This window comes from Cebus imitator, unplaced genomic scaffold, assembly GCF_001604975.1.
Source record: "Cebus imitator isolate Cc_AM_T3 unplaced genomic scaffold, Cebus_imitator-1.0 Scaffold491, whole genome shotgun sequence".
Classification (NCBI taxonomy): Eukaryota; Metazoa; Chordata; class Mammalia; order Primates; family Cebidae; genus Cebus; species Cebus imitator.
The window spans coordinates 496,949-514,891 of NW_016107806.1; the positions used below are offsets into that span (position 1 = coordinate 496,949).

A 17,943-nucleotide genomic window follows, 5' to 3' on the forward strand; every position below is an offset into this window, starting at 1 on the left:
GCAAGAGTTCCAAGGGGTCTAAATTAGGCTGCCAGAAGAGTGGGGGTACGGTGTGAGCAAGTTTGGGAACCACAGGCATGGAAAGAAAAAGGTGCGCAGACACTAGTCAGAACTTTTCATGAGTACATTTATTAACTCTCACTCCCCTCGGCAAGGCTGGGTTTTGGTGAGGGAAAGGAAAGACCCTCGTCGGGGACACTGCTGGGTAAAAGACCTTCAGAGAGCTCCCTACTCTTTGTGGGTATTGTCGTGGGAAGCCTTCAGCACAGTGGCCAACAGGGATACGAATTCCTGGAAGTCGACCTGATCATCTTGATTAGCATCCAGGCCTTGGAATGTTTCGTCAACTTTAGCTTTATCTTTGGCATTCTAGGAGGAAAGGATAACAGAGACCTTGAGCTCAGAACCTCCACACAAGACCCTTTCTTAGGCCTCTTATCCCTCAGAGCTCAGGTTAGGGAGAACCAGACACATTAACTCATTAGCCAACACTGTGTTGGAGAATCCAATATAACAAAACAGAAGATACAATGGTCATGAATTACCCTGGCTCTAACAAGGCTTGACCTGGAAGATACTCTTCAGCTCACTCATTCAGCCCCTCCCATGCCCTGCCTCTCTCCATTTTACATATGAGGACACAAACCCAGAGAGAGGGAAAACTGAATAGAGCCTTAAGTGAGTTATTGAGAGAGGGAAAGGCCCTCTCCTACAGCAGCGGGGAGAGCATCCTTGGGCACTCAAACCTGGGCCAACCCCACCCTAGTCCTTTTCCCACCATCTTCCACCAGTCCTGGCCACTCCCCTCAGTGCAGTGGGGTGAGGGAGGGGGGAGTTTAAAATGAGAGGGGCATCACCTACCTCAATGAGGTTTACAAGCTCCTTTGCCATCAGCTTCTTCAGCTCACCCTTAGAGAGGGTGTCAAAATGCCCCGTCCGAACTGAGTATTGGTGGAAGATATTGACGATTCCCTCCAGGTGCTCCTCAAGTTTAGTCATCTTCCCAGCCTCACGTTATCCTTCAAGGAAAGAAGGGAGGTCTAGCAACAGCTTCTCCCCCACCCCTCAAGATCCACTCTCCCCTCTCTTTCTGAATCAAGGGCCTAAAGAAAGCATAATAACCTCCATATGTATTTTGTGGTCTCTCTGCTCTGTTTGATCCAGGGTGAACTTCTCATTTGTAGATAGGATGAGGAAGAGAAAACATATAATACTGTCTAACGTCTAAAAGAATCGGCCTCAGTTGCCCATGTTGCATACCCTCATCCACCAGGGAGCATAACTTGGAGGGTATTGCTTATTCAAGCTCCCTTGGGAAGGGTTCTGTGATTGGCCAGGCTGTTTGCTTCCCTCAGGTGATGGCACTATGGCCACATGTCCCTTACAAATGGTCCATAGCCCACTCACGCTTAGCCATTCTTAAGTCATGGGGCTGAGTGTACCTAGCACAACAACAGCTGGCCTACTTGGGTCCAAAATGCAATGTCACCGCAGAGGTGCTCACGCAAGTGGAGGGCTGTGGCTTCCAACACCTTGTGATTTCAAAGTGGCCACCTGCAGTCACTACCCTGGGGACCGCCTAAGAACCCATCCAGGAAGAAGGCACTTACCCCTCAGTGCACAGGAATGCAGAGCTACAGCAAGAAGCTGGCAGCAGTGAAGGGTACTGAGCAAAGGAAGCTTTTATAATCAGTCCAGGCTTCATCTTCACCCTTGGGTGAAGAAATTACTCTGATTCATCTTGAGGCAATTTATGTAAAGTACTCTGTTGCTCAAGAGAAGCTTCAAACTTGTGGCTTTGGCTGCCACAAAAGCAGCTCGGACTGTACCCAGCCCAAATCTTACCCTCCTGCCCAGCCTGAAACAAAATCCCCCTTACCCCACCCACCCAAACATGGGTGCCCTGCACATTTTTTAGCTCTGAGCTGGGGCCCAGCCTTCAGGTTTAGCTCTACCTCCCTGCTCCCTAATAAAAGACTAGGAGAACAAATTCTACTTCCTGGGTGTCTTGTTTTAACAGATGGGGCTCCTAGTTTTGGCAAATGGAATATCAGCTTAAAGATCTTTACACAGCTAAGGAGACAGAAAGGGAGACCGCCTCCTAAGTCATCCTGGGATGCAAAGCTCATTACTGGAGCAGAGGATACATTTTCAAAAAAGATTCCAAGGTTTTCAAAAAAAGGAGAGAGCAACACTGCTCCGCCTTCCCTTCGCTTTCCCATCACATTTTCTAACTTGGCCATTACAAAGACCTAGAAAGCTGCAGTAGGATAATCCCTGTGTGTGAAGCAAGTTCACTGCACCTAGGTTACTTGACCAAGGTCGTGAGCTGGGTAAGACAGAACACTATGCAAGTTTCAGCAAAGCAACTTTGTTACTCACAGAGAGGCAGCAAGGGGCAACCACTGCCCAGGATTCATGGAGAGGTGGTCCTTCAAGACTCAGAAACCTGCCCAGGACGGATGAAGTCTCATCTGTACGTTCCCCTTGTCACACCAAAGCTGGGGGACATCTAAAAGCGCTCTGCCTTTGTTTTATGCCCAGAGGTCAGTAAGATTGCTGGGCAGCCAAGGCCGTGCCAGAACCTGTACTGCCATCCACCCCACAACCCAGATATCCCCCTTAGCAAAGCTAGTTGATTTCATGTGCCCAATGACCTCCCTGGATCTGGAGGCAAAAGTTTGTCTCCAGATCAACATTGTTGAGCCATTGACAGTATTTGTTTCACTAGGCCCAGGAGGACACCACCACAGCAGGATGATCAGGCCTGTGTAAATCAACAAAAATGACCAAGGCGAGTCTCAATCATTTTAGGAGGTTTATTTGGGCAAAGTTAAGGATGCGTGCCCATGAGGTAGGTATATGTCCTTCTCCAAAGATAATTTTTGAGGGCTTCAATATTTCAGGGCTTCAATATTTGAGGGCTTCAATATTCAAGGAGAAAGGGTGGATATTGGGGAAAGAGGAAGAAATATTTTTTAAATGTGTCAGTAGATAAGAGACAAGTGATTGCATCCTTTTAAGTCTTTGATCAATCTTTCACTGAATACACAATTTTCATGTAGGAGGGGAGTATAAAAATAGTCACTTATGCCTTCGTCTGGCTCAGTGAATCTGCATTTTTACTTAAGAAAACAAAAATAGGGCAGAGGAAGCAAGCAGATATGGATTTGTCTCGGGTAAGCGGCGGGATGACTTTATGTTCTGTCCTCTGTTCCACACCTGTAAAGACAAGCTATCAGTTACACCGCCAGGGTGAAATTCAGTAGAACTGTTTTAGGGTGAGGGCCTTGAGGCTCACAAGGAATTTCCTTGTGGGCAAATTGTGAGGGTGGCATATGGCTTTTTATCTTTGCAGCTATCTTATTTAGAAACAAACCTGGCGGGCATGTTTGCACATCCCAGTTCCCAGCTTGACTTTTCCCACTGGCTTAGTAAGTTTGGGGTCCTCAGATTTATTTAATTTTTTTACATCTGCCTGGAGAAGGGACTAGCCCAGGATCCCAGCCATCCAGGAAAGAGGTTGCTGAAGAAATTAAAGAAGCAGGGACACAGCCTCACATACAAATATTAACCTCCAGTGTAAATGGCCTAAACACTGCACTTAAAACACATACAGTGGCAAATTGGATATAAAAGCAAGAGCCATCCTTCTACGGTCTTCAAAACACCTGTCTCCCATGTAGTGACACCTGTAGGTTCAAGGTAAAGAGATGGAGAAAGATCTATCAAACAAATGGAAAACAAAAAGGAACAGAGGTGGCTATTCTTGAATCAGATCCAATAGACTTTAAGCCAATAAAGTAAAAAAGGATAAAGAAGGGCATTACATACTGTTAAAGGGTTCAATTTAACAAGGAAATTTATCCTCAGTGAATACACACCCAACATTTGTGCATCCAGATTTATAAAACAAGTACTTCTCGATCTAAGAAAAGATTTTGACAGCCACACAATAAAAGCAGGGGACAACACCCCACTGACATCAGTAGACAGGTGGACTGAAATTTGACATTTGGCAATTAAACCTAATAGACATCTATAGAACAATGCACCCAACTACCACAGAATATATATTATTTTCATCTGCACACGGAACATACTCTAAGATCAACCACAGGCCCAGTCATACGGCAAATCTCAATAAATGCAAAAAAATCAAAATCATACCAAAAATCTTGCACCACAGTGGAATAAAAATAGAAATCAACACCAAGAGGAAATCTCAAAACCAGACAAGTAAATGGAAACTAAACAACTTGCACCTGACTTTTTGGAGAAACAACAAAATTAAGGCAGAAGTCAAAAAATTCTTTGAAACAAACAAAAATAGAGATACAACATATCAAAGCATCTGAAAAGTACCAAAAGTGGTGTTAGGAGGGAAATTTTTTTCATCTTGGATGTAGGCAAATCTCATTTTAATTGCAAAAGACTTCATTTACAGCACATTCAATAATGAACCAACAGGAGAGTTGCTATCTTTTGAATATATGAATATATAAAAATCCCTTGCAATCCAGGTAGTCAAGAGAATACGTGCAGAAAGGACAGCCATCCTCATTTTTCTGAAAACTTCTACATTTTAAAAGGTGACTAGGCATACTTGGAAGTGCAAAGCAGCAGGATGTGCCTTGCAGGGAAAGAAGGAGGAAAACCCTTTTCCATGTTGTTAGGCAAATACATCATAAATATATCCCAATTCCACTTGATCAAGTCAATGGGATGACCCCCTTGAACCAGGCTAGGGCAGAACACTTAGTAAAAGTGGGCCCTGGGTGAGGATGTGGATCTAGAAGAGGAGCACCAGATCCCATGCAGTGCCAAACACACCCATCCCACCCTCTAACACAGACAAGGCACGTCGCCCCCTGTCCCTGGACATGAGATGCACAAGAACAGTCATCAGATGGTTACTGCTCCCAGTGCCTGGTGCTCTCTAATGGTCTTAATTCAGGCCGTGGAGAAAATCCTTTACCACCAAAAGCAAACTGTCATGGAACTTAAGTCATAGAGGACGTTATGGTGGAAATTCTTGTAACACATATATAAGGACTTCTATTTACTTAATTAGAATGATGATCACACAATTGACATTCCTGTTTTCATAAGGTTTTGTTCTCTACTTTGGAATGGTTTAAGAAAATGTTGTCTATTTTTGGTTTTATGTTACACTTTCAAAAGAGAGGGAACAGAGAGAAAATGTGTGACTGACTGCCCAACTTTGGGCCCCAGCAAGTACGAAGCCAGACTCCTCTGACTCTAGATCCATCTAGATTTGGGGGACGTTTCAGTGCCTAGGGAAGGTTAGTGAAGTCCATTACTCCCTCAATCCTACAGAAAGAATTCTACGGCGAATCTCTCACAGTGTTCTAGCAAAGCATATGTTGAAAACTACAGGCTTCAACCTAACATCTAAATTTTAAAAAGTAGCATTTCAGCAACAAAGAAGCTCAGAGAGCTCACCTCAAAAGTGAAATAACAGAACTATTGCTCAGATGTCTGAAAAGTCAAGCTGCTGCTCTCAGCTCCGCCCACTCGAAGGCTTAGACAGACGCGTAGCGGGGCGGAGGTTCCTTGGCAGCACCATTCACAGTGGCGTCATCATACGGGGGTGGCAGTACTGTAGTGTCATTGCTGGTAACATAAGCCAGGACATCGGAGGAGTTCCTGCCACTGATGTTAGGTAGCAGTTCCAAACACAGCTAACAAAGTAACCCTTAAAAGTCAGGGTAATGCTAATAAATAGAAGAATAATAAGGAGCAAACAGGTAGGATTCACTGACATGACATCACCTCTGCAGGGAAAATTAGGAGGCAGTTGTCCTATGTATTCCTGAATGGAGTTTAGATAAACAAGCACAGTGATTGCAACCAAGGTGTTCAGCGCAAAATCAAAGATCTTGTAACAGAAGAATGGGATGATCCAGGCTGTGTGTTGCTTGTATGCTCCGTAGTCATAGCACATATCAGGATCATGAGAAGGGAAATCGCAATGGCAATGCACATGGTGGCATCCTCCGTGAACTCAAAGTCACCTCCCACTTCAGAACTTGGAAAGTCATACTGATCCGGATCAGCCAGGGCACTCAGTAAAAGCAACAGTACCATAGCATTGATGATCAGGTACCAGACACCGAGCAGGATGGCGCCAACGCAGACACGGCAGCATAGGCAGCAGCTTTTGGAGTAGAACCGCCTCCAGGGCGCGACCATCATCACCCTGGGCGCAGGGGCGCGAGTGCGAGCCCGTTTCCAGGAGCGCGGACCACCTCGCCCTGCCCGCTGCACCGCTGCTGCGGTGTCCTCGGCCTCTGCGGCCCCGGCCAGCTCGCCAGTGCGCGCGCAGGCCTCGCTCTCTGATTCCCCCAAGAGGGAATTTTATAACGCCAAATGCCTATATCAAGAAGATACTAACAGAAAGATCTCAAATTAACAACCTAGCCTCACAGCTAAAGGAATTAGAAAAACAAGAACAAACTAAACCCAAAGCTAGCAGAAGAAAAGTGGTAACTAAAATGAGAGCAGAACTAAATGAATTGAGACCCAGAAAGCCATACAAAGGATCAGTGAAAGGAAAACTTGCCTTTTTGAAAGGATACACGAGATTGATAGACCATTAGCTAGATTAAGAGATCAAAATAAGCACAATCAGAAATGACAACGGTGACATTACCACTGATTCCACAGAATTACAAGAGATCCTCAGAGATATGAACATCTGTATGCATACAAACTGGAAAATCTAGAGGAAATGAATACATTCCTGAAAACACAAGATTGAGTCAAGAAGATTGAGTCAAGAAGAAATAGAATTTCTGAACAGACCAATAACGAAGTAATGAAATTGAATCAGTAATAAAACACCTAATGACAACATCAACAAAAACACAACCCTGTATCAGATGGATTCATAGCCAAATTCTACTAGATCTACAAAGAAGAGCTGGTATCAATCCTAAAGAAATTATTGCAAAAAAATTGAGAAGGAACTCCTCCCTAACTCATTCTATGAAACCAGCATCATCATGACACCAAAATCTGGCAAAGGCCCAACAAAAAAAAATAAAACTACAGACCAATATCCCTGATGGGCATAGACATAAAAATCTTCAACAAAATACTAGAAAATCAAATACAGGAGCATGTCAAAAAGTTAATTTGCCAATTAAGTGGGCTTCATTCCTGGGATGCAAGGATGGTTCAACATATGCAAATAAATACATGTGATTCACCACATAAACAGAATTAAAAACAAAAACTATATGATCATCTCAACTGATGCAAAAAAAAGGCATTCCATAAAAATTGAACGTTTCTTCATGATAAAAGCTCTCAATAAACTAGGCATCAAAGGAACATACCTCAAAATAATGAGAGCCATCTATGACAAACCCACAGTTGACATCATACTGGATAAGCACAAGTTGAGTGCATTCTGCCTAAGAACTGGAACAAGACAAGGATGCCTACTCTCACTATTCCTATTCAACATAGTTCTAAAAGTCCTAGCCAGAGCAATTAGGCATGAGAAATAGATAAAATGCACCCAAATTTGAAAAGAGGAAGTCAAATGACCTCTCTTCACTGACAGTATGATTCTATGTCCAGAAAACTCTAAGGATTCTGCCAAAAGACTCCTAGACCTGATAAACAACTTCAGCAAAGTCTCAGAAAACAAAATAAACATACAAAAATCAGTAGCATTTCTATATACCAATAATATTCAAGCTGAGAACCAAATCAAAGATGCAATTCCATTCACAATAGCCACACAAAAAAAATTAAAAACCTAAGAAAACATCTAACCAGCGAGGTGAAAGACCTCTACAAGGAGAACTACAAACCTACAGAAACCACTGAAATAAAGCCACATACCTACAACCAACTGATCTTGAACAAAGTTGGTAAAAATAGACAATAGGGAAAGGAAACCCTATTCAATAAACGGTGCTGGGGAAACTGACTAACCATATGCAGAAGAATGAAAAAACTGGACCCCTACTTCTCACCATATACAAAAATTAACTCAAGAAGGATTAAAGACTTAAATGTAAGACTTTAAACTACTAAAATCTTGGAAAAAACCTTGGAACTACTCTTCTAGACATGTTCTAGGCAAAAAATTTATGATTAAGTCCTCAAAAGCAATAAAACACAAATGAAAGTTGATATAGGACCTAATTAAACTAAAAAGCTTCCACACAGTGAAAGAAACTAATAGAGTAAACAGACAATCTACAGAATGGGAGAAAATATTCACAAACTACGCATTTGACAAAGGGCTAATATCCAGAAATCTACAGGAAATGCCAACAACTTAACAAAAAGAAAACAACCCCGTTAAAAAGAGGGCAAAGGACATGAAGAGACATTTCTCCAAAAAAGAAACACAAGTAGCCAACAAACATATGAAAAAACTAATCATCAGAGAGATGTGAATCAAAACCACAATCAAGTATCATCTCACACCAGTCAAGATGACTATCATTTAAAAGTCAAAAAATAACAGATGTTGGCAAGGTTGTAGAGAAAAGGGAATGATTATACACTGTTTGTAGAAATGCAAATTAGTTTAGCAGTTTAGAGACTTCTCAAAGAACTAAAAATAGAATTGCCATTCAACACATCAATCTCATTACTGACTATATACACAAAGGAAAAGACATCTGCACTCATATGTTTACCAAAGCACTGTTCACAATAGCAAAGAAATGGAATCCACCCAGGTACCTATCAATGGTGGATTGGATAAAGAAAATGTAGTACATATATGTCATATATGTCAGCACTACACAGCTATAAAAAAGAACACAATTATGTCCTTTGCAGCAAAGCTGATGCAGCTGGAGGCCATTACGCTAAGTGAATTAATGTAGAAACAGAAAACCAAATACCAGAAGTTCTCACTTATAAATGACAGCTAAACCCTGAGTAGACACAGACATAAAGATGGGAGCAGTACACACTGGGGATTCCAAAAGGAGGGAGGGCAGGGAGGGCACCGGGGCTGAAAAGCTACCTAACAGGTTCTAGGTTCACTATTTGGCCAATGAGATCATTAGCAGCCCAAACCTCGTCACCATGCAGTATACCCACGTAACAAACCTGCACATGTATACCCTGAATCTAAAATAAAAAATTTTTTTACAAAGAGGCCAAAGAAGGATCCTTCAGATGGTCTCACTGTTTGAAACCAATGTGCTGGGTCTGCCTCTGGATCCCCTCCCCTGTGTCTGTACAATATCTGAGGTGTTTACTAGGGTACAGCAGGAGGTGTTGGCAACAACCGAAGGCCACTCTGCTTTGCCAACAGACGATCAGGGGCTGTTCAGGTGTTCATCACCAGCTCAGCTAACAAGTTCAGTGAGTCTCATTGGTCCTAAATAGCCCAGGTGGTAGCATTACTTATCACTGACATAGTCAGTGACAAGTTGGGTACCATTTTTCCCAGGGCGTGTACACCTATGCCAGGTAGGAGGACACAGGCAGGAAAATGGAATCAGCTGTCAGAGTGCCTTCCTGGCAGAGTATCTCAGGCAACCCTGCAATGTCAGAAGCCCTTCCAGCTCAGAGTGTCATTTTGCACAAACACTTGAGGACCCCAAATTCCAAAACAGCATGTTCTATCTGATGACAACAGGTATTCTACAGTATACCACCCAAAGAAATATATTAGCCAGAGGAGCACGTGTAACTTCAGTCAGGGAGCTGTCATTGTGAAAGTCTCTAGTTCAAATGTAGGAAGCCCGTGTCTGATTTAGCCGTGAGTTAGTTGGCAAAGTAAGTTGCATGATGTGCCTACTTTCCCATAGCACTGATGACGCTGAAAATCTGTCTGATTGCATGTCTATTTTCTAGGTAACCTGCACCGAGGCCATCACTCTCCAATCAGAACTGCCAATGGTTGTTGGGACCCCAGTCACACTGGCAATAGGCCACAGGTGAACTATTCCAGCATGCAAATGCTCTGAGTACATGGGTGGCTGATTCAGCAACGTTTTAGATCACAGGGGAATTTACAAATCTCCTAATACTGGAAGGAAAGCTCCTCCACCCCATGAAGAAGACGTAATTGTTACTGGGACAACCCCTAAGAGCTTAGGACAATCAAAACATCAATCCTCTTCCTCTATATGTGGGGAAATTATCCTTCCCAGATGATTGCTCACACCAGGAAAGAACTACCAGTCCTTCAGGCCCTGAGGCATGCCAGGTATAGCCCTGGGCAGGGGAGAGTGGCCCCAGAGAGAAGCTCATCTGGTACCTGCTCTCCCTACTTCTCCCTCTGGACAGCAGAGACCCTTCAGGGGCTGAGGAGAAAGAGCCCAGGCAGGCAGGCAAGGAAGGGCTGGCCCATCCACACCCAGGGTGGAAAATGGCTAAAAGAAGCACCTTCATATTTTAATCAGGGTCTCTTGCCTGGAGACAGCAGAGATCTGATTCTACCTCTGCCACTTGCCAGATTCATAAGCTTTGTCAAGTTTCTGAGTCTACTCATCTACAAAATGGAAATAGTAATTACCCCTCTCCTAGGGTTGTTATGAGGAACAAGTTACCACCATGTCTTGAGCTAAAAAGCAAAATCACTAACAAAAAATCATGGGCCTGTGTCAAAATTTTAGTGTCAGTTCATTAAAAAGAGAACCAGCAGGGGAGACTTTTGAACTGGTTTGAAGGATATTAAGAATATAAAAGACTGTTAGAAAGTAATGCCTAAGATTCTTCATTTCGACACAAGACTAGATACAAGTCTTTTGACTTTTCATAGGGTGACAAAAACCCTAACAGTTTTGGGGTTTGCATTTTGACCAGCCTCTAAAGCCATACTGACCCATCCAGCAGAGGCAAACTGTCCTTCATTTGTTATGAATTGCTATCAAACTTACTTTGCTGACACTTTTCTCCTAAGTGTCAGATGAGGACTAATAGTGAGGACCTGCTTTTACTCAACAGACTCTAGCATGAGGTCACAATATAAGCAGTCACCATTTTGCCTTTTTCCAGGTTTGAGATGATTTTTTTTTCTTTCACACTGACACCCAGCTGGAGCCCAGTAAGTGTTGGCAGCTTTCCCTCCCCTCTTCAGCCCATTTGAATTAAGACTGGATTCCCACAGGCAGGAGAGCAGAAAATGGGCTGGGCTCTGGACCCAGTCAAAATTGTTCTGGTTCCCAAGTGGAGGGATCGACAGGAAAATCTTTTCCATTGGAATAAGGTCTTTTGCTCAGCCACTGTAGACTGATTGCCCAAGTCCAGATCCTCCCCATGCTCTTCAAGACTTTCGTCACAACCACTAGGAACACAGGACCCTTGGGCAAAGAACTTGGAAGGAGAAGCAAGATTTCAGACAGGTCATTCTTACAGGACCCAGTGGCCGGATCTGCTTTAATTGGTGAGCCAAGTTCTCCTTTGTGGGCTCAAACGTTGCATGAGATTTCCTGCTAACCTACTTATTTCTAAACTTCCCACTCCCTTGTTCTTCTTTTGTAGCTGGGGAAACAGGAAACAAAATCCCCTTGCTCTGGGCCACAGGTCCTGTCTGATTCTGCTCAGTCAGTGGTTTCAGTAACGGGCACAGTCTTGTCTCCAAGCCTGAGTCCTCTACAAAGCTTCCAAGGCCTGCCTCTCTCACTTTTCCTCTTCTCCAGATGGCCAGTGCCAGCTGGGCCACCTACCCTGCCCAGCTGTGCACTCAAGAATCAACTGTTGACCCAATTCTTCACAACCAGTGCCCATCGCTTACGGTGAAACTCCAAAGGGCTAAGCCGTCTCCCCCTTCTGGTGGGCTCAGAGGAAGCAGACTTATTGGACTCCCAAGTAAAGGCAGACAACTGAGAATAGTAACTCTCTCCACAAGAATGCATTGACAGCAAGTCCAACAGTGCACTTTCAAGGGAATCAAAGGCACTGGGATAGGTTGCCCCCCACCACCTTGACACACACATGCACATATCACCACCACCACCGCCGATGTGGATAGCCGAGAGGCAGAATCGGGGTGCTCACTCCTTTTGCATACTCCTGTTACTATCTTTTCTCCCATGAGATCCCCTAAATGTTGAGTTGATCTGAAACGTGGCTTAGTAAACCCTGGAACATTTCCCACCTTTTTTTGCCTAGGCCACGTTTGGTCCAGCTGCTCACCTTTGGACTATGTGTTGGAGAAAATTACAGCAACATCACTGCGGTGCCTCTCAGAGCTGCATAACCTCTGTTTCTGCAATGCGGACTGTATTCCACACTCCTGACTTGAGTAGAAGCAGTGGCTTGGAGGGATGGATAGATATCCTTCGGCAAAACTGAAAAGAAAACAATTCCTCCTTGCCCCACAGAAGCCCATCTCCGTATTCTGCTGACTAGATTTTCCCACCCCATCTTAGATCCCAGCCTTAATGTTCAGCTGGCTGCCAACCATTTTCACTAATATGTTAGGTAACAAATAAAATTGTTTGGTAATTAAAACATTGGTGAATAAGGACTTAAACTGTTAACGTTTCTCTGTTCATCTGCACTTTATATGATTAAGGTCTACTGCAGGAAGAAGCCCAGTGACCTGAAGTGTGTAAACTTCGGCACTGGAAGCCAGTTAATCGAGTGGCATTCTGCTAGAGTGTGGGAAAAGGGTTTGCTCCTCCTGAAATCCTAGGAAATTGGCCACCTCCTCTCCTCCTCTTAGGCATGAAGCATGTCTAGCTTCTCCAAATAATCCCTCCCCTCCACTACCCCAGAGTTAGCGTCCTCTCTTCGGCCCATGATCCTGGGGTTCCAGGCACAATAATTTGCCAGCGAGGGTGGAAGTCTCCCTGCTGTATTTAGTAACTCTCCTCACAAAGAAGCAATTGAAAGCAACTCCAACAGTGCACTTTCAAGGGGAATCAAAAGCACTGTGATAGGTTGCACTCCGACCCTGACACGTGCGCACACACGCACGCACACGCACGCACGCACACACACGCACAATCCACCATACCCCGCCATACGTGTTGGTAGTTTTTTCTCCCCTCTACAGCGCATTTGTATTTAGACTGAATTCCCCAGGCGGGAGGGCAGAAAGTGGGAGTTCTGGACCCAACCAAATTGTTCTGGTTCCCAAGTGGTGAAATAAACAGGAAAATCTTTTCCATTGAAAGAAGGTCTTTTGTTCAGCCACTGTCGACTGTGTTTAGGCAGTGGCTGGGGCCCTTGTGCAGTGCAGAGGGACACCAGGCAGCCTCCATCCTCCATGCCAGGGCGTATCCCCAGCTTCACAGAGCAGGAGGGCTGTGGAGGAGTGTGGGCAGCAGGATAGGAATTGATTTAGCCCCTGGCAACAACCTATGTCGCCACAAAGCATCCACCACCCACCCAAAACAACAATAGCCATAAAAATACTCCACCTTTTGGCCAGACGTGGTGTGGATCACGGTTACAATCTCAGCACTTTGGGAGGCCAAGGTAGGAGGATCGCTTGAGTCCAGGAGTTTGAGACTAGCCTGGGTAACATAGCAAGTCCCAACCTCTACCAAAAAAAAAAAATTAAAAATTAGCCAAGTGCAGTGTCTCATGCCTGTAGTCCCAGCTACTAAAGAGGCTGAGGTGGGAGGACTGCTTGAGCCCAGGTGTTCGAGGCTGCAGTGAGCCATGATCATGCCATGGTACTCTAGTCCAGGTGACAGAGCAAGACCCTGTGTCAAAAGAGAAAGAGAGAGAGACAGAGAGAGAGAGAGAGACAGACAGACAGACAGACAAATACTTAGCCTTTTCTTACTAAAAACTAGTAAACAGGACAAGTGTTCTTAATCTTTTTGAGGTGTTTGGGCCTTTTTGAGATTCTGATAGAAGTCGTGAAGGAATGTTCTCACTTAGTGCATGCCCTCAAAATGATGCAATCAATTTCAATCCAATTTCAGAGATGTATAGACAGACAAGTTAAGAACCCTGGTTTAGTGATTCTGGTGACAGCTTCCTACCTTCTTAAGCATCACTAATGCCATTGCCTCAGCACCTAAGTGAGGACAACAAAAAATTCCCCACACCACAGCATGAAAATCCAGTTTGGGGTTCTGTTCTTGTCAAAAGGTGCCCCTTCATTTTCTTCTTTCTTTTAATCCCCATCTCATATAAGAACCATTCATCTTCTGGCCTTCCCCTTGTTCCAGGCCCTTGGGAAGCTTTTTGTTTTTTTTTTTTTAAGATAATTCTCTGATCACCAAAGCATAGAATCCCACAGGGTAACATTTGAATAACCTATTCTTTGACTTAAGTTTTACTAATTTATTTTCCTATTTGCCCATTCCTTTATTATTTAATTGAGTTGGGAGGTTGGGAGTAGAGAGGGAGGAAAAATTTTCAAAATCCCCAAGGACAAACTATAGGGGTGGGGTCAGGTGTGGGAACTATCCTATTAATGTAGAACTCTAAACATTGTCCACCTACATCACACCACACACAGAATCAGCCTGTCCCCCTCTCTCTCTCTCTCTCTCTCTCTCTCTCTCCACACACACACACACACACACTTCTATGTAGCTATCACCCTAATTTTCTAAGAGCCACATCTAAGACATTTAGCTGGAAACTAAAATTTAGCTTAGAGAACAGTATGAGTTTTTCTTATACCGCCCCGTTCCCAAATCCCCAACCCATTTCAGAACTACTAGTAAAATAATCAGCTACAGTGTCATGGACTTTTTAGAATCCTTAAGCCTCAAATCCATGGCTCAAGAGAGTGGGGCCGGAAGGGAGTGTGGGACAGAAGCCAGATGAGGAGTAAGGCAGGAAAGGCTTGTTGGGGGGCAGGCAGATAACATAGGTTTATTTTTCTTCCTTTGAGTTTTCCAACCCTCCCTCCACCCTGAGGAACCTCATCCCACAAAAGCATGAGCAAGAGAGGCTTGAGGTATTGATGACTTTATTATTCTGCAGGTACATGTCCGGGGGCCCAGCCTCTGGACCCAGTAACTCAGCTACTCTTTGTGGCTTTCTTTGTGGGCTGCCACGCCCACCTTTACCACCAATATGAGGAACTCCTGGAAGTTAATTGCATTATCGCTGTTGATATCCAACTCGTTGAACCAGGCTTCTGCACTCTTTTTCTGTCAAGATTGAGGAGAAAGAAGCCAGAGTTTAAAGATCTCAGAGAGAGCCAAGGCAGGGCCATCTACGAAGGGCGGCAGGGAGGACCACGGGCCCAGGGCACCCCCAGGACCAGGCAGAGAGCCCCCACCACACCCAGCCCCTCTCCTCACATTTATATACGCAGGACACTCGGTCTCCAGCAATTTCTTCAGATCGTCCCTGTAGATGGAGTGGTAATTCCCCTTTATCAGGGAGTACTTGTGGTAGACTTCGATGAGGGAGTTCAAGGCATTCTCCAGATCGGTCAGCATGGTGCCCACAGACTTGCCTCACCTGAAAGACAGAACCCTCTGGGGAATCCCATGGCAGGGAGTATGCATCTACCCAGAGCAGAACGCAGAGTGTTCATGCCCCAAGCGATAGCCTTGTCCTGCCCACTCTCCAAATAACCCAACTAGCAGATGGCTATGGCTGTGATGGGAAGGGTGGAGAACAGGCATGCAGGTGTGGAAAGGGGAAGGGTCTGTTCACACAGAGCCATGTGCACACACACCGACCTTTCCTTACCACCCCACCCTCTGCCCAACAAAGGTCCAGCCTAGGACACATGCGCCCTTGCCCACTGGAAGGTGCTGGAGGACACCCTTCTTCCTTATCCCTGCCTCACTCCCCACCGTCGGGAGTATCTTTGTTCCAGACCTCCCTGAGCTTCCTCTCTCCTCTCTCTGGAAGGCTGCTCCACTTCCCTGACCCTCCCCAAGAGAAGCCCAAAGTGTGGGGCCAATCCAGACAGCCGCACTTACCAGGTCTTCTGAAAGACAGCTGACAACAGACATGCAGGGCTGAGCGGCAGCTTCCTTTTATAGCGGTGAGGCTGGCCAGCGCCCACAGCTTCAGGCCATCAGAGACAGCTGCTCCCTGCCAGCGTTGCTACAGTCTCTGGTTTCTCAACCAGGTGAATGTGGCAATCACTGTGCAGAATGAAAATTTGGGGTGGGGCGGTAGGAGAAGTGGAAAGAGGAAGGCATTTGCTGGGCAGTTGTGCCCAGAAGGAAAAAGCAGGAAGTGGGGCTCTTTTTCTGGGAAACTCTATGCCCTCTCCTCTCTTGGGATCACTAATCCCCTGCATTGATGGTCAGGCTATACATCCCTGAAATTGAATTGAAACTGAGTGCATCATTTTGAGTGCGTGCACTCAATGAGAACATTCCTCCATGGCTTCTACCAGAATTTGAAAGGGTCCAAAGACAGCAAAGGGGTTGAGAACACTTGCCCTGGCTGCTGGCTTTTAGTACTGAAAACTATTGTTCTCATTATGAAAAACCAAAACTGTTGTTGTTGTTGTTTTGGGTGGGTGGGTGAATGCTTTGTGGGGACATGTGTTGTTGCCAAGGGCTATATATCCATTCCTACCCTGCTGCCCACACTCCTCCACAGCTCTCCTGCTCTGTGAAGCTGGGACGCACCGTGCCCTGGGAGGTGGAAGCTGCTTGCCGTCTCTCCACACTGCACAAGGGCCTGAACCATTGCACAAACACAGCAGGGAGCCTTTCACCCTCCAAAATGAATGCAGCTCTCTCTGGATGTGAACACTTGGGGACCCAGCACAGTGCCCAGAACACACAATAACGGCAGCCACAATCACCGATCAGAACAAATCATGGCAAAATACTAGTTAAGACTCACTGGGCATTTCCCATGTGCGGGAACTACTCTAAGTGCTTTATTTGCATGGATCCATTTAATTATCACACTAATCCAACGATGTATGTACTATTATAATGCCCATTGTGCAGATGAGGAAACTGAGCCTCACAGAGAGACATAGTAATTTCACGCATTAAATGATTGAGTGATTCATGATGTGATGTGACAGCATTTACTTCCTGTTCCTGCCTGCAATGCCTTTTGTCCCCTTAATGTCCTCCTGATCCTTCCTCATCCGGCTCAGGACCACCATCTGTTCCAAGTCCATCTCTGATCACCCTGACCTTATGCCATCAATTCGGAGTTCATTCTTCTCTCCTCCATGCTAGCCAAATCCTTACCCATCACAGCATTGGCCCTGCTATGTTACGATTCATTTGTTTGTTGTCTTTCTTTTCTTTGGGACTAGGAGACAATTTAGAAAAGAAATCACATTTCTTTTCACAGCCCTAGGGCCTGGCACCTACTAAGTGTTCAATTAATACTTATTGAGGGAATAAATGAATACAAAATTAAGTTTGGCCTTTCCCTTATCCGAGGCAGAAATTCTCTTTATCATACTCAGCCATCTTAAATCATTTCTACAAGAAGGCAGGGTATAAATTCATCAACCAAATGCAGTCTAACCTCCTTGACAAAAGGTGAATCAAACTCTGTCTAGGAAAACAATGCCATTCTGATGTGACAAGTTTTCAACCAAGGATCCACCCTTAGTTAGTACCTGTCATTCACCAAGCACTGTCCTAGGTGACCTGGCATAACAGCACCTGCCTCAAAGCAGCACATCATATTTGCAAAGTATTTTGCATCCACTGACTCATTTGATATTCCCAGCAACCTTGTGATGTGAACATTACAAGAATAATTATCCTTAATTGACAGATGGGAAAACTGAGGTGCAGGGAGTGACTCCAGGTCCTGCCCTAGGTCCAGTGAGAAAATCCTGAGCGGTAACCACCTCCCCACATCGTGTGCAGGCTGACCAGCAAGATCGTGAAATGTCACCCCCTCCCCAGAAACAGCACCCCTGGACAGACAGCCTTGGGTGTTTTGGGGACAGCAGGAGACAGACCTTGCAGCAAAAAGGTATCGGGACTTGGGTAAGCACATCGGGGGAAAGGCAGAGGCTGTAAGCAGCCTGGCGGACGTGGGGCAACCCAGAGGGAACGGAACCAG

General features: G+C 45.0%; 2 protein-coding genes and 1 pseudogene across 3 annotated transcripts; all 3 read right to left on the reverse strand.

Moving 5' to 3' along the window:
• Positions 1 to 108: 108 nt before the first annotated feature.
• S100A12 (S100 calcium binding protein A12) lies at positions 109 to 1,732 on the reverse strand. The gene is made up of 3 exons (XM_017513291.2): positions 1,611 to 1,732; positions 862 to 1,019; positions 109 to 369 (listed from the first exon to the last, which is right to left on the reverse strand). The coding sequence occupies exons 2-3, from the start codon at positions 997 to 999 to the stop codon at positions 229 to 231; spliced, it is 279 nt and encodes a 92-aa protein (XP_017368780.1). The 5' UTR covers positions 1,000 to 1,019; positions 1,611 to 1,732; the 3' UTR covers positions 109 to 228.
• A 3,814-nt stretch (positions 1,733 to 5,546) lies between these two features.
• On the reverse strand, positions 5,547 to 11,739 carry LOC108292491 (annotated as a pseudogene).
• Positions 11,740 to 14,876: 3,137 nt separating this feature from the next.
• Positions 14,877 to 16,010, reverse strand: S100A8 (S100 calcium binding protein A8). Of its 2 annotated transcripts, none has more exons than XM_017513292.2 (3): positions 15,864 to 16,010; positions 15,231 to 15,393; positions 14,877 to 15,077 (listed from the first exon to the last, which is right to left on the reverse strand). In XM_017513292.2, exons 2-3 carry the CDS (start codon positions 15,369 to 15,371, stop codon positions 14,949 to 14,951), a joined length of 270 nt encoding a protein of 89 aa, XP_017368781.1. In that variant the 5' UTR covers positions 15,372 to 15,393; positions 15,864 to 16,010; the 3' UTR covers positions 14,877 to 14,948. The 2 variants fall into 2 exon arrangements, with proteins under 2 accessions (XP_017368781.1, XP_017368782.1); XM_017513293.1 differs by having other exon boundaries at positions 15,231 to 15,410; positions 15,864 to 16,004.
• Positions 16,011 to 17,943: the final 1,933 nt, after the last annotated feature.

Bases quoted from the DNA above. Each gene is read 5' to 3' on its own strand.
- S100A8 (XM_017513292.2), bottom strand. From the start codon at position 15,371: ATGCTGACCGATCTGGAGAATGCCTTGAACTCCCTCATCGAAGTCTAC. The intron at 15,078-15,230 runs GTGAGGAGAGGG...CAATCTTGACAG, and splicing joins AGTGTCCTGCGTATATAAAT to AAAAAGAGTGCAGAAGCCTG.
- S100A12 (XM_017513291.2), bottom strand. From the start codon at position 999: ATGACTAAACTTGAGGAGCACCTGGAGGGAATCGTCAATATCTTCCAC. The intron at 370-861 runs GTAGGTGATGCC...CTTTCCTCCTAG, and splicing joins AGCTTGTAAACCTCATTGAG to AATGCCAAAGATAAAGCTAA.